At 43.1% G+C, this 15,323-nt stretch overlaps 1 protein-coding gene across 1 annotated transcript in view; it reads left to right on the top strand.

Moving 5' to 3' along the window:
• LOC147748151 (uncharacterized) overlaps positions 1–15,323 on the top strand; it is a 648,568-nt gene that overhangs the window by 448,069 nt on the left and 185,176 nt on the right. The window contains exons 32-34 of the mRNA XM_086959041.1: positions 8,769–8,822; positions 10,156–10,200; positions 12,342–12,395. Of these exons, the coding sequence (XP_086815167.1) occupies positions 8,769–8,822; positions 10,156–10,200; positions 12,342–12,395 (153 nt within the window). The remainder of the gene's footprint in view (positions 1–8,768; positions 8,823–10,155; positions 10,201–12,341; positions 12,396–15,323) is intronic.

The following is a 15,323-nucleotide window of genomic DNA, read 5'->3' on the forward strand; positions in this document are numbered from 1 at the left end:
TTTCCGTTCGCGATTTCTCGCAAAGGGAAAGCTTCCATTCGCATTAGCTCTCCATCTTGGGACTTCGCAAGTGTACTCCTTCTGACGGACCCCCTTTTGGACCATCTTTCCTCCGATCTATCCAGATCCCTCCATATTCTGATACACATGATTAGTTCCCTTATGTGTACTCTTAGCCCAATCGTCCTACGCTCATCTAGATCCTGATCCGTGCAATTTAGCCTATGGTTGGCCTGTAAAGCTTTAGTCCGTGACATGTCTATCATATACTTGTCTGCCAATTCAGATAATTTTTCATGAGCTGCCCTCGCTTTCCGAGTCACATCCTTAGATAAAAACAGTATTTCATCCGGTTCGTACAGCTCTAACCTTTCTATTGCCACTGTGCCGTCAATTATCTCATCCAAGTCTGATTTTAAACTCGTTACATCAAGCCGTCTTGCTTTTATTTCAGCTCTCAGTACATCAGTCCTAGGTTGTTCACTCACACCCCTCTCACCTCCACTATGCGCCCTACGTCTAGGCACAGGTGAGTTATGAGGAGTTCTTCTTCCATCTCTTTGTTCCCACCTTTCTAGATCCCAAGCTTTTCCATCTTCCCTTGGGGTATGGTGGAACGTTAATCCATTCCCCATCACTACATTCCGTCTTTTCGGCTCGGTTTCTCTAGATACAATATAAGATCCTCCGTGCTGCTCTGTATCACTGCAAATCCCTTGCTGTCTGGTGTCGCTCAATAGAATGAAGGGTCCTCCATGGTCCTCCATGTTCCCGCGATCTCGTTCGTGATCACCGGATGCATGGCGAGACGTTTCATGACTCTCCATGTTCCCCTGACTTCGTCCGTGATCACCGGATGCATGGCGAGACGCTTCGCGACTCTCCATGTTCCCGTGATTCCAATGTCGCACATTTTTGTCTGGGGCATGGTGAGTGCACTTGAAACTATTTCGGTATTCTTGCGTTCTTCGCTCTCCCTCACTAAGGATGACGCGAGGCACTCCCCCACACCCTGCACTCCTGTCATCGCACATTTGCCTATTGCCACTGGCAGTATGGCAAGTATCTCCTCTGCTTCCTTGACTCCCTCCCTCCCACTCAGGGCTGCTTTCGCCAGCTCCGCAGTGAGAGAGGATCCTGTTATCCTGGTCACTCCATTCTGCTCCTGTTTCTAATCTTTTATTCTGAGTCGCTTCGGCAGCGTCCCATTCTCTCAAATATTCCCTTAATTCCTTATAGGATTTCGGTTTCGGTCCCCTCAGATCCATCTGTCCTCTTTGACCCCCCTGTTCTATCCAGGGACCCGTTGCGGAATCTAGTGGGGTACTCCGACTCATTGGTCCTAGCAACTGCCTTTGGGAATTGATCGTATTATTCCTTCCCTCTATCTCTGCCCTTTCCCTGTCCCATCGTGCCTGTTCCTCCTGCTGGACCCCCTCTGGGTTGTAGATTGACACTATAGGGCCTATGGTAACAGGTACTTGTAAAGCGTCGGGCATTTGATACGACCTTGCATGATGTGTTTCTGGCACCTTCTGGACCACGAATCTTCCCACTACTCTCTGTTCGGGACTAGATTGAGGTACTTCCTCACTTTTCTTGGCATCCCACTCTGTTACTGGGAGTGATTTATATTCCCCCATCTAGCTCCGTCCCCTTGCTGTAACGCAGGACTTTCGGCTTCTCTGTTGTACGGAGGTGGTCTATCTGTCAATAGTCTCTCTATCAGATCCTCATCTGGCTCGCTATCCTCATCTTCTTCTAGAGGTTTCTTTTCTCCCGTAGCTTCTAGCATTGTGAACAGTTTGTCTGCTTCTATCTTTTGCACCCTCCACTTTTTAGCTTCATCGTCCCATTTAGCATCCTGCACTGCTTTTACCGATCGCCTCACTCTTTCCTGGCGCCTCTTTAAGCTCTTTTCATGTGCTGCTCTAAACCATGCACTAAGGGCTTCGAACTGTGTTGGCCTCGGTAGAGGTCTTGTTGCTAGCATTACCGCTTTCAGTTGGTTCAATACTTCCAACTTAAACGTCCCGTATCTCGGAAACGTCAGTTCCTTATTCCCTTCCGTTAGCTTATTCCACTCGGAGATCCATAATATCGAGTGTAAGCCTACATTCACTGCCATATGATAAGCTGGTGTGCCTTCTGGTGGAGCTTCTTCTCCTGCATACAAGTTTCTTCTATCTCTCTTAAAGATCGCCCTTAAACGTTTAAAACACTTCATTTTCGATAATCTACGATTTTCCTCTATTCTCTTCCTTATTTACGTCCCGATGACAAACCAACCAATCCCTACGCGACTTTCGCTGAACAGCCTATCCCAGCGCGACTCTACGCTGACCGACCAATCTCAGCGCGACTCTACGCTGACGTCACTCATTCTCTCTGCAGCAGTTCCCCTCCTTTCTCAACTCGTCTCACGATCTTGCATGCGTTTTCATTCATACGCTGAAAAATGACTACTTCCGTCCAAGCGATCACTTTTCTCTGACTGTACGGCCACAGTCTAACTGTAATTGTCACCTCAACTGACGAAACGTCTTTTCCTCTCACGGTCAGACGATCGCCTTAACTGATAGGTTACTTACACACAGTAAACGTACGACCAGCGTCCGTTACTCATACACTCACTCTTACGCTCCCCCTATCATCGGTCCGTCGGGCGATCAATGGTACCTCATGACCCCCTTTCAATGGTAGACAAATTACTCTGGGTGTTCGATACACCCGAACCACTTAAGCTCTCCTTGAACTTAAGATTTTATCCGGTTGAGCGCGCTCACAACCTTCCCTCAATCACACTACAGGCATTCAACTCCGCTTGACATTACAACACAAGTACAACATAAAATACCGCAATCTTACAACGCATGACCCTTATACTCACTCTCGACCGACTCTGCTGCTTTTCTCTCGACGCACCGTCAGCACCTTCTTCGGTAGGGATTCGTCTTCTGGTCGTCGATGACTAGGGACCTTGGGGTAATCTAGACCTGACCTAGGTTGTCTTCCTCAAGAAGAAAACCATCTTTCTCTGCTACCAACTGCGGGGAATGAGATTTTGATACCCTTTTTGATCACTTAGATACTAATCTCATTCATCAATTTGGATCGGTTATTTTCTGTCATTGAGTAAAAGACAAACCCCGCATAGGTTAAATTAACCCCATAAACTGACGCAACTCTGAAGGACCACTTACGACTGATGAAGTTTTAAAAGTTTAATATAAAATCAGAATTAAGTGCATATACAATCCTCTCAGGATAAGATTCAATAAGTATACAAGAACTAGAAGGAACATAAATTCCCTAAAGAACCTCAGTCTACAAAAGAATACAATTAAAGTCAATTCAAGAATCAACAGATTAAAAAGCATCGACACAATGTGGTTCCGTTGCGTCATCTACAAAAAGAATAAACAAGTTAAGTCTGTCCCTACTCTATACTATGTGACATCCCTACTTCGCAAGTTCCTTACCTAAAAAGGTGTCAGCAGTTTGACTTCCAAAGAAGTTCAAACTCTCTTAACTCCTAATGGTAACTTCTGTTGAAAAGCAGTACCCTCTCTGCCTACCCATCCGCTCTCTAAGGGTCCTCGGCCTACTGCTCTCTTGCGCTCTGCTCTCTCTCAGCGCTCGCTCCTAACTTCTCCTCCCCAGGGTGCTGTCCCTAAAATACACAATCACAGTATGGGTGGAACGCCCCTTCGACGCCCACCACGTACTTTCCCCATGATGTCATTCTTTGCTCTTTCCATGGCTTCATCTCTTCGCGTCGTCCGTTAAGTTGACCCTTCTCCTTAGACGCCATCTTCGTCTTCTTGCTGGTGACTTCATTGACATTTCATTTGACACTTTCGGAGCAAAAGTCTATCACCTCAGCAGAACTCTACTCCTTACGACTGTATTCGTAACCTTAGTTGGTCCTGTGAACGGTCGTTTCTAAACAAGACTCAAATTCCAAGCATCTCCTATCACGTTTAGGCCATAAACTTCGTCCAGCATTGTCACCTTAAATCTAGCAAGACCTTTGACTCTTGTCTCGCACATTCAGATCAAGACTATTCACGACTCCTGTGAGCCCACTAAATTACATACAGCGGACTACACTCCTGCGAACTCTTGGTCAGTTAGGTTAAAATCACATATGACTAAACCTTTTCTAACATTCCTACAAAAGCTTTCTACACAGTATAACCTTTAACACACATTTATATATAATCGAATTCAGTAAAGCAATGATTATAAGTGAATACATTCTACATATAAAGCAACATTTATTTTCTCGTGCTTACATCGTGCTATACATTCTCTGCACATTTCGTCACTTTATGTTTCGCCGTTTTCTCCGTTTCATGATTACACACGTATATTCAGTTTTACACGTTCTACTGTTCGTAAGCATTACTATACATTTCTATATTAGCCCACTATGTATACAGGCTTCTCTAATTCTAATACACTTTATAAAATAGATACAGATATATTTCCTATTACATTGGTTACATCGGCTAACTTTTATACTACAAATGTTAACTTCACGTTATAGATTCTACGTTTATGCGATATGCTTGTGAATATGGTCCATACATATTTTTTATTCAAATTGCGCTCTCTCAATGGTAACGCTCCCTCTTGGTCCAACAAGTGGTGTAAAATAACCTGGTCTGAAGCAAGATCTATGACTAAATATTCACGGGAGAAACTACTCTGTCTAAGTAAAGCTGATATAAGCTCCCCCTGCACTCTAATAGACCTGCACAGTGATTCTAAGCAGCGCCAGCCCTGTACATTCTATCTTCACTTCACTAAAGCTAAGGTTTCAATCTCCCAGCACAAACAATCACAACAAGGAATTACTAAGGTATTCCAGGCTACGCTGATCAACACATGGTCCCTGCCAAAACTGATTTTGCAGAAATGGTGGGCTCATATAAACTCAATCTGGCTTTTATTACAGAAACATGGGCGGATGAATCCTCTGACCCTGATCTGACCTTAGCAATCCCAGCCGGATATTCATTCATTAGGGCACACAGAGCAAACAAGTGCGGGGGGAGGGACTAGCAATTATCTTTAGAGACAATTTGCAATTAGCAGGAACCTCTGCTGGAAGTTCCACAGACTGTGAAATACTATCTTTTCAGATCCCACTGAGTAAAAACTATACATCAAAGGGCCTTCTTTAATATGAGCCTCCTAGAGCAAGAACCTCCTTTGTGAATGCCATTAGACCTTTTATAGAATCCAGTATAGATGCGTCCGATTATACCATATTAGGAGACTTCAACTATCATCTAGAAAAACAGACGGATCAGGATACAGCCTCACCAGTCAATATGATGGCCAGCTTTTCCCTGACACAGATCATCAGGCACGATACTCATATCACAGGGCACACCCTAGACAGTATTTTTATGTCAAATCCATCTCTTAAAGTTTCAGGAGTGTTATCCGTCCAATGGTCAGACCATAAAGCCATAATGTTTACACTTTAGTACAGATCAGCGCATTCCAAGATCTTCAAACCCATCAGTCTCAGTAAATTGCCTGGACTGGGCTAACATCATTCCCCTCACTCTACAAGTGGTCCTACTCCGCACAAAGCCAGACCTCACCACCGACACTAACACTGCTGTTCATAGGCTTTCCACTTATTTCAAAACAGCAGTAGATCTTTTAGCCCCAATGAAGAGCTTCCTCTCCAGGAGAAAAAAATCCATCAGAACCATGGTTCTCAGATAAGCTTAGAGTGCAAAAACAAACCTTTAGAAGGGCTGAAAGACAATGGAGAGCAAACTACGACCCCTTAGAAAAAACGAGGTATGCACAATCTTTGGCAGATTGTAAGAAACTGATATTGAAAGAGAAAAGTGAATATGTCTCATCAAAAATCCTTCTGGCAAGACATTCTAGCAAGGAGATCTTTTCAACAGTTAAAAGATTAGCTAAATTACCTGAGACACCTAGGATGGAAACCAGTGCTGAATTCTGCAACACACTGGGACACTCGTTCAGAGACAAAGTTTATTGATCCTTCAGGGACTGCGTGGATTCCGTCCCTGAGACCACTACAGCAGTTACAGACACTATTATTTCCAATTCACCTCTCTCCTTTCCCCCACCTACATTAGAATAGATCATTCAGGTGGTAGAAACACCTAAATCAGGGGCCCCTGCGGACTCCTGTCCTCCCAAAATACTGCACCTATTTCCTGAAATACTAAGTGAAAAATTAGTTGTAGTATTCAATGGGATAATTCAGCTAGGCATTTTCCCAGATGCCTGGAAAATAGTTCCAATCCTCCCCCTCTTAAAAAAACAAACCTTGACCCCACTGATCCCAGCAGCTATTGGCCCATCTCCAGACTACCATTTCCGGCCAAGGTGCTGGAGAAAATACTAAATGCACAACTCACTGTATTTATTACCTCCAGGGACCTGCTAGATCCTTCACAGTATGGGTTCTGGAAGGGGCATGGAACCGAGACAGCCCTGGTCATGGCTGTAGAAGAACTGAGAGCAATACTGGACATGGGGGGCAAGGCTACCTTGATTCTGAAAAATCTATTGGCGGCCTTTGACACTGTGAACCACAAAATATTAGCCAGCAGGAGATCAGAGACACCGCCCTTATGCTGCTGACATCTTTGCTTGCCAATAGGACCTGTTCATTAGAATCCAGAGCCTTTTCTTCCAAGTGTGTTGTGCCACAGGGCTCATCCTTGAGCCCCACACTCTTATGTATATGTGGCCCCCACTGCCCTCTATCATTAGGCAGTTTGGGTTCTCAGCGGTCTCTTATGTTGATGACACCCAGTTAATGGTGTCAGTCTCAAGCAACATTGAGGAGACAGCTGACCGTTTCAACAACTGCATGACCTGGTAAACCTATGGATGCAGTCCACCTGCCTAGAACTTAACGGCAGAAAGACGGAGGTCTTGCTACTAGGCTCTGATTCATCCTTCTGGTCACCTAGATGGTGGCCCGCCAGCCTGGGCGACTGCCCAGGCCAGTGCCTAAGGTAAAAAATCTAGGATTCATCTTTGACGACAAGCTGACTTTCAAGAATCAGATCAATACCCTCTCCTCAACCATTTGGTTCATCCTAAAAATGATCAGGAAAACCCATCCTTTCATCCCACCCGATTCCCTAAAAACACTGGTTACAGCATTAGCCTTGTCCAGGTTGGACTATGGCAGAGCCCTGTACATGGTATCCAATCTCAGCATCTACATAGGTTGCAGCGGCTGCAAAACACGGCAGCCAGATTAGTATTGGATATCCCTAGGTTACCACCAGTCTCCACAGTTTAAGAACCCTTCACTGGCTCCCAGAGGACAGGAGGATTAGGTTTACATCCCAATTACTAGCCTTCAAGGCACTGCATGGCGCCGAACCTCAATTCCAGAGGACTCATTTGAAATGGCATGTGCCGTCTAGATGTCTAAGATCCGCACACAGCAAACTCCTGCAAACACCCAGGTTCAAGAAAGCACGCTGGGGCGGAAGAAGCTTTCTGTTAGGGGCAGCAAAAATGTGGAACTTACTCCTGGTCACCATAAAGAGCAGCCCTACGCTGCTATCCTTCAGAAAGGCGCTAAAAATTTGGCTCTTTTCCAACTAACGTGATATTTACACCATACTGGCAACCTTACTTGGCCCACTTGTCTGTAGCGCCAAGATGCCCTTGGGCATTTGAGCGCTTTATAAATGTATAAATCAATTCAAATATTAGTTCCAGTTTCTTCTACGTGCAACCTGAACATTGTTCTAGACCAAGCACTTCTTTCCCAGTCGAATATTCTCACTCGTTTGGCACCTTCTATCTATATACATTTTTAGCTGTGTATTTTTTATTCCTATTGCCATTATTTTTTCTTGCTTTTTTGCAATCTGTAAAGAATCTACCCCCAGTATTCTTTATTGTACTTTATTGTCTTAGCACTAGATGTAAGCCCTTATTTAGAGCTTGGCAGATGGGATATTACTTCCAAACGTGAGGAATAGTCTACAATATATGTTCAATAGGCTATAACGCCCTTGTAATACGGTAGAAGGGACAGCCACCATGCTTGTGATGGAGTATTTGTCCGCCAAGCACTCGACAAGCCCCTTAATATTTCCAGCACCAATTCCTATTGGAGCCCTTGACACACATCTTCTCCTTCTATAAGAATAAACTCCTCTGTATCACTGCTCTGCACCTGGCTACCAAAGACCATTATTCAGATCTTGTCAAGGATTACTCTATTGGAGCATTCAATTACTACCCTGTGTAGAATTTTCTTCTGTGACGTTATTTGCATTTCCAAATATTTAGACCCTCACAACTGCCCTCGTGGATGTGTGTCATGACGAAAAAATGCCATAAGGACTAATTATCTTCTGATTAGTCCATAACCCAGAATCCCCAGTAAGGATATTTTGTAAATTCATCATCTAGCACAACATAACATACTACATTGAAAACATTCTCTAGGAACGCAATATTTTCCTAACCTGCTCTTGAATGTACCTCAAGTCAACACTTACTCCTATTAGTACATTTTTTTTTTACCCCAGTTCCAACTTGTGACCCTTTTTGTTCCTCTTTTTCCAGCTCTAACCCACAGTCACTGCACCTCGTGCCTCACTCCATCGTCACGTACTGGTTATATGATTTTGACACCTAGAGATATTTTCAATTTACATGACTTGAAGCGTATGATCAACATCTGATTATCTCTGTTGTTTACCAATAAGCATGTTTTTTTATTCCAGGGCTCCACCGGTTTTGCAGGAACGCTTGGGTTGATGGGAGAAAAAGGCAAACGGGTGAGTGATAAACATCCTAGTTTAAGGTATGCCACTTAACTGGACAAAGTCTTGACAGGAAGGCAGGTCGGCTTGAAAGACGATCAAAGACACTGAAGCGTTTTCCTTCAATCACAAGGTTGAAAAATGTTCATAGTTGGTCTGAATGAAGAAAGCAGGCACAAATATTGGAGGCAAGTCAAAAGTGAGAGAGAAGGAAGTTTCCAAGTGAGTGCCCTGTGAGGCACAGTGAACAGGGGCATAGCTTGGTCAGTTAAATTGGGGGGTATGTGCTTCAGATTTTCCAACAATCACGCTGGCATATAATGGTAAAATACATTATACAACAAGCAAGGCCATTGAAGGGGCTTCAGGGGTATTGCAAAGGGAGAGGAATGCAGATTGGAAGTAGTGCTAAATGAAAAAAACTCAATTTTTGGTCAAATAACCAACCATTTTTAATTTTCAAACTGATGGAGAGAGTGTGTGCTTTTGGCTATGTTTTCCAAAACTCCCAGGTGAAATCCGACAGACACTTCACCATACCCAGTGCAGAAGGATTATAGCTAGATGCTGATATAAACCATAGCCTATTTAATATGAATACCTCTATATGTAAAAAAATACTAGATTCTCATAGGTGAATCACCTTATTAATGGTGATACGTACACACACAATTAAGTATCAAAACAAATTTATTTTCTTATTTTGTATATTATTCATGATTTGTTTGATAGATCAAAAAATTCAAACGTGCATATAGAATTCATGATAGTAACTTCATGAAAATGATTTAATCAAACCAACATAAATGTACATAAATCCATTACGATAGACGTAAATTTGATGGAGGCAGTGCGGCAGATGTCTTCACCATACCCAACTGAAAGCACCAGAACCCAACTATACATCAGAAAATACATTTATTAGGGTGGTGTAACACCCCGAACACACCCCTGAAGCTACGCCTGACAGTGAAACAATATTAAGGTGATAAAGGCTTAAAACCTCGGAGTCTCGGGGCTGGCCATACAGGCCAATTCTGCTACAGCTTCAGAGTGAGGCTAAAACACCTTGCCACTATCCATGCTGATGTGCTTTTGCTCTGACCTCTGAGCCTCAGTGACTGACAGCCCAGTCATATCAACAACTCTTCTCACGTGCCCTTGAAGTCTGGAAACACATACAGCAAGCCACGAGTGTTGTGGGATTCCTAAGCAGCCACATACCCTCAGCACATACTGCCTTCAACACTACCCTACATGTCTCATATGAAAGCCCTTCTTCCGCTGCTTCTGATTAAATACATTCAGGCATTATCTAACAGACTCTTCTGATCACTCTCTTGTGTAGGGTCGAGCAGGACAGCCTGGAATCGCTGGACTACGAGGGCCTTCGGTAAGTGTTATGGGGTCGACACTGGGTCGACCTGGGGGCTTTTCAGATTGTTGTAGTGTATCTCTATTCCATTGAATTTCATAAAGAATTGGAATTTGATTCATTCAGTGTCTCAATATTTGTCTGGTAGAGAACAGTTTTATATTTTTATCAATTGTACACATATATTTCTGTCGCAGAATACTATTTTGGAGAAGCAATCAAAGAGAACAATAAAGAGAATACATATGTTCAACGTATTGTATATGTTTTGAGAAACTGTCTGTAAAACAAAGGATGAAATAGTGACTTATTGTTGTATTCAGTGCTTCTGCTGGTCACACTCATGATAAAAACCTCTTGTTTGTATACATGAATAGTTAAATCAAACATACACTGTACAGCAAGTAACGTGATACTTCAGTTAAGTCCAGCTAAAGGCTAGAGATTATCACAGTCTGTGCCTTCCTCTGTCTATGTGTACATGTTTCAACCTTCAAATCAGTTTCCAGTTCATCATCACGATAGGATGCATTAAAAGCTTCTGAGCTCCAACTTGTATCGGTAGGATGGCTGTCAGTGTCTGACACACAGAAGGTGAACGATCCTTTTGAAAGAAAACGTATAATAAGTGCAATAGAGACTCACAACAGATTCACAATTCCTTCATTGACTTGATTCGTGCCCTCTCAGACCATCAGGTCAGTTAGTTCATATAAATTGAATTCATTATCCAACCATTTTAAATCTGGCAGTGGAGAGTTATAAAACAACCATTACATGTTACTGTGGTCACACTCACAGTATAGCAGGACCGTCTCTTTCAAAGGGCGTCCTAAAGTTCATTAAATGGGGATGTAGTTCCAGCCACTGTTCCTTGATTAATATTCTAACACTATACCCAAAGAAAAAGACTTCCTAGAGAAATAATGCAGTTTGATATTCACAGCACAGGCATTCAGACACCCTTTGTCGTCATAGAGCTAGATTTAAGAATATGGCGCTTATGCAGTTCACATTGTGTTACTTAGCCCATCGCATAGCATTTAGAATGATCCTACTGGACGTAAAATAAATCAACAAAGTTGGGCATCCCTCCATCTATCTTAATGCAGACAGAGCAGATATATAACTTCAGTATTAGTCGGTTCCTCGTGAGTGGGAATAGTGACCAGGAAGGGGCGTGAGAGACACCTTGAAAGCATCATCTGATGGTTTACTACTTATTAGTAATAGTCTAGGTCATGATGGTTCATTACCGTGCTAGTCCCTTATAAGAGCCACCTATAAGAAATCTATAAACACGTAAACATATCTCCCTTATTAATTGCTATGGACACTGACCACCTCTCCTTGTATTTCCTTTTATTCTTAACAAAGAATAAAGACAATGCTTATGCCACCTACAAGTCTTTGAGATTCTCAACATGGCTACCACACCACTGTAAGAGAACAGTTTATTTGCGTTCAAGGATCAGGGGTGGACTGGCTTATAGGGCCATCAGGCAGGGTCTGATGAACTGGTCTGCAAAGTCGGTGTGTGGGCTTTTTTTATACTGTTTATGGGGAAAAAATAAAAAATTATACTGTTTGTGGGTCTCTTTCATGGTCTGCTGGGCTGGTTTATCGTTTGATTTCCCTGATATTAAAACAAACATTGCCTGCGGCAAGCTCAAATTAATTCAGTCTTCCTTACCTTGTGAAACACTTACATAGCGTGTCTTTCCAATTTCAAAGCTGCCTCAATTTATAAGCATGAGCCACTTTTCTAGCTATCTAATTAACTAATAAGGGCAACTTTCATTTTGATGTCAGGGCCTATTTTCTGTCCCAGTCCGACCCTGCTAAGGACTGAAACGTGGGGAAATAGATGTACAGTTGTGTTTAGTCCTACATAAGATACACATCACGCTCATTGGCCACAACTAGCCAGTCTCTCTACATTCCGCTCACTGTCTGTGGTATCACCGGATGAGAGAGCTGTTCCCCTTGATGACACAAGTAGTTTAAAGAATTATTACCAGTAGGTTGACTTAAAACACGCCTGTGGATTGTGTTTCTTCAGTGCTGCAAGGGACCCACTTTTCCATTCATAAAATGGAAGTCCAAAATGAGAGGCTGCATGTTCATGACATCAACTAGTTTGTGTTTCTTTTCTACAGGGTCCACGGGGCGAACGAGGGCAGCGGGGGCCAACCGGCAAATCAGGACCAAAAGTAAGCAAAACTTCATATACATCTGAAAAAAAGTATCTTTTGACATGCATATGTAATCAGGTCGAGGTTTTATCACTCCCAACATGGGTGAAGGCCTTGCAAAGTGCCAAGATGTTATTTGTTCATGAAATTTCAGTAGGACTATCAATTGTTAGACCAGATCAGTTCACAACGTCTGTGATGTTGGCCAAATTGGACTTAGTAGTGAGTTGCCATTAACTCAGTGGAGAGATACAGGGGCTAGATTTGGTGATTCCAAATGGTGTCTTCCCGTGAGATTACCACAGTTATGAACTTTACTCCTCAGAAAGGAGAATAACGTGTGGACCTGGAATTGTGGGTTGAAACTTGCATGTCTTCCCCAGGACTATTCTGCTCATATTTTACCACCTGCTCTAGCAAACAGAGCGGGTCACAGGGGGATGGGGTTCAAGGGCTCGGAAGGGGGAGGGGCCGGGCACCAGAGGCTAGGACCTGATGTGTTCAGGGGGCAAGCTGTGCCGTTGCTGTATGAATGCTACATAGTCTGGTGGTTTTACTCGGTGCAGACCATGTAGTCATACAACTGGTAATTTCAGGCATGGGAACTCTAGGCCTCGTGTGTGCATGCCAGTCTTCGACTCAAGCAGAGCCAGGGCAACACAACATCAAGATTAGACAGAGGCCGACAGATTTCCCCAAGTTTATTAGCAAATATGGCTTCTCTGTACATGTGCTGATCAGGCAATAATGCTGTGCTGTGCTCGGCTTGCTGAAACTCTCGAACATATTAAGTGGGCTGTGCGTGTTTTAAAAAAAATAGAAATTCACTCCATTCTGTTGCAGAAGGTTTCACTTATTCCCTTACGTAATCCTTAGCAGCTTTTACAAACATCCTAACAACATTTAAAAGGAATGCTTGAAAATATAATTCTTCTTAGGCTTTTTCAGATGTTGAAGTGTTTTCGAAATAATTGTGAACTCATGGAAAAATTGTGCTTTCATGATACATAATTCTGAACACATTTCAATGACGGGGACTTTTTAAACACTCGTGTTTACGATTAAAAAAAGATGATCATCATGTTTTAAATAGTTTGTGCATTTTTAAAATTCTAATAATTTTTTACTAACTTTTAGAGTGCACGTGATAACTACACATTGTTTAGTAACCATACCCGTGGTGGTTGCACAGAGAATGGTGATGATTTGTGCATTGCACAGAATAACAAAGTCTTAACATGCAAGCACAAAATTCAGAAGCAGAGTTAGGACTGCAAACACTAGGGGGCGCACCTTTACTTTGCTTCACACCCGGGTTTCATCCGTGGCCCGAACTTCAAGCCCCAGGCTCCTCCACCGACAACTATCACCTGGACACAGAGGACACGTCACCACTAATTGTACTCCTGCTTTTTCTCTGTCCTGTTTTCTTGTGCAAGGCACTCCATGATTGTCCCTAATTTATAAATGGATGGCCATGTTTTGTCTCCCTCTTTGCACGGGGAGCTACCCTGCATCCACCATGGGTCTTTGTAAAGTCATGAAGTGTTGATTGCCCGATTTCTGCTGGAATGTTCTTCCTAATATTTCCTATAAAAAGGAAGTGTTTCCTAATGGTCTTTAGAAGCCCATTTCATACCTATATTTCATCCTCTAGCTTTAGATCAGCACTTCCCTATTGCACTCTTTTCTTGCAATGGAGGCATTTAATGGATTCATAGTTTCCCCTTCACTGTCACATTGGACAACTTATACATGTCTTGTTTCTCTAACCTCTTCTCAGAACTCTGAAGAGATACCTTCTCTTTATAAATCACCCATGCTGACAGAATTAATACACTGGGTTCTTTTACCCAGATACCATTCAATGCCCCTATAATGAATGGTGCAGTGTTCTTACGTTGTTGAGAAAGTCTTGACTTTCACACCAGTGGGTATTGCATACTTATACTTTTCACATTAGTGCTACCAAGCACTGTGATGTGATCAAGAAGCCAGGGGCCTCATTTATGAAAAGTGACGCATCGCTGCGTGAAAACAGCGATGCGTCACTTTTCACTGCGCACTCCTTGCGACACCAATGATGCGTCATATTTAATGTATGACGCATCATGTCGCAAGGACTTACAGATACGTCAGTATTTCTGACGCATCTGTAAGCGCAAAAGTGACGCATTACTGGAGTGTGTCACAAAAGTGACGCATCTCCAGCAATGCGTCCTTTCACATTGGGAAAGCCCCATGTGAAAGGGCTTGCGTCAGTCTTACGCCTGCTGTGAGGCAGGCGCAAGATTTTGACGCAACCGCATCCTAAAAGTGACGCAGTGAAATCTCATAGATTTCACTGCGTCACTATTACGAGGCTTTTTGCGGGGGAACGCCCCCTCTGCATACATTATACCTGACGCAGGTATAATGTGGCGCAGGGGTTTAAAAAGTGACGCATCTACCTAGATGCGTCACTTTTTAAATATGGCGCAACAAGGCGCATGTTTTACGCCGCAGATGCGTCACAAAAAGTGACGCATCCGCAGCGCAAAACTGACGCAAGGCCTCATAAATGAGGCCCCAGGTGGTTTGGCAAACTAGACTTGGGGTAAATTTTCACTCCTCAGCAAGTGAAAGCGTATTCCAGCATAAATCGACGAAAAACTCTGATATAATTGATCCTCGTGCAAGTTATCGAAAGTCATGAAAGGGTGCCCTGATTGCCTACCCTTAACACATGAACACAACCTCATTGGTTGAAAGGGAGGTCACTCAGATTTCAGACACAACAATCGTTTGATTGGCAGCACTTTAGACCAACCAAAAAATGTTCCAGTATCAAAACCATTCTGAATGGCTACAGGGAGGCACACATACCTCCTCGGACTGCATTAGGTGTCCAGGAAGTAGTGGGAAGCCCAAAAGCAGACATTATTCTTTGTTTGGTCAGATATTTCC

Source organism: Lissotriton vulgaris, chromosome 1_1 (genome assembly GCF_964263255.1).
Source record: "Lissotriton vulgaris chromosome 1_1, aLisVul1.2, whole genome shotgun sequence".
NCBI lineage: Eukaryota > Metazoa > Chordata > Amphibia > Caudata > Salamandridae > Lissotriton > Lissotriton vulgaris.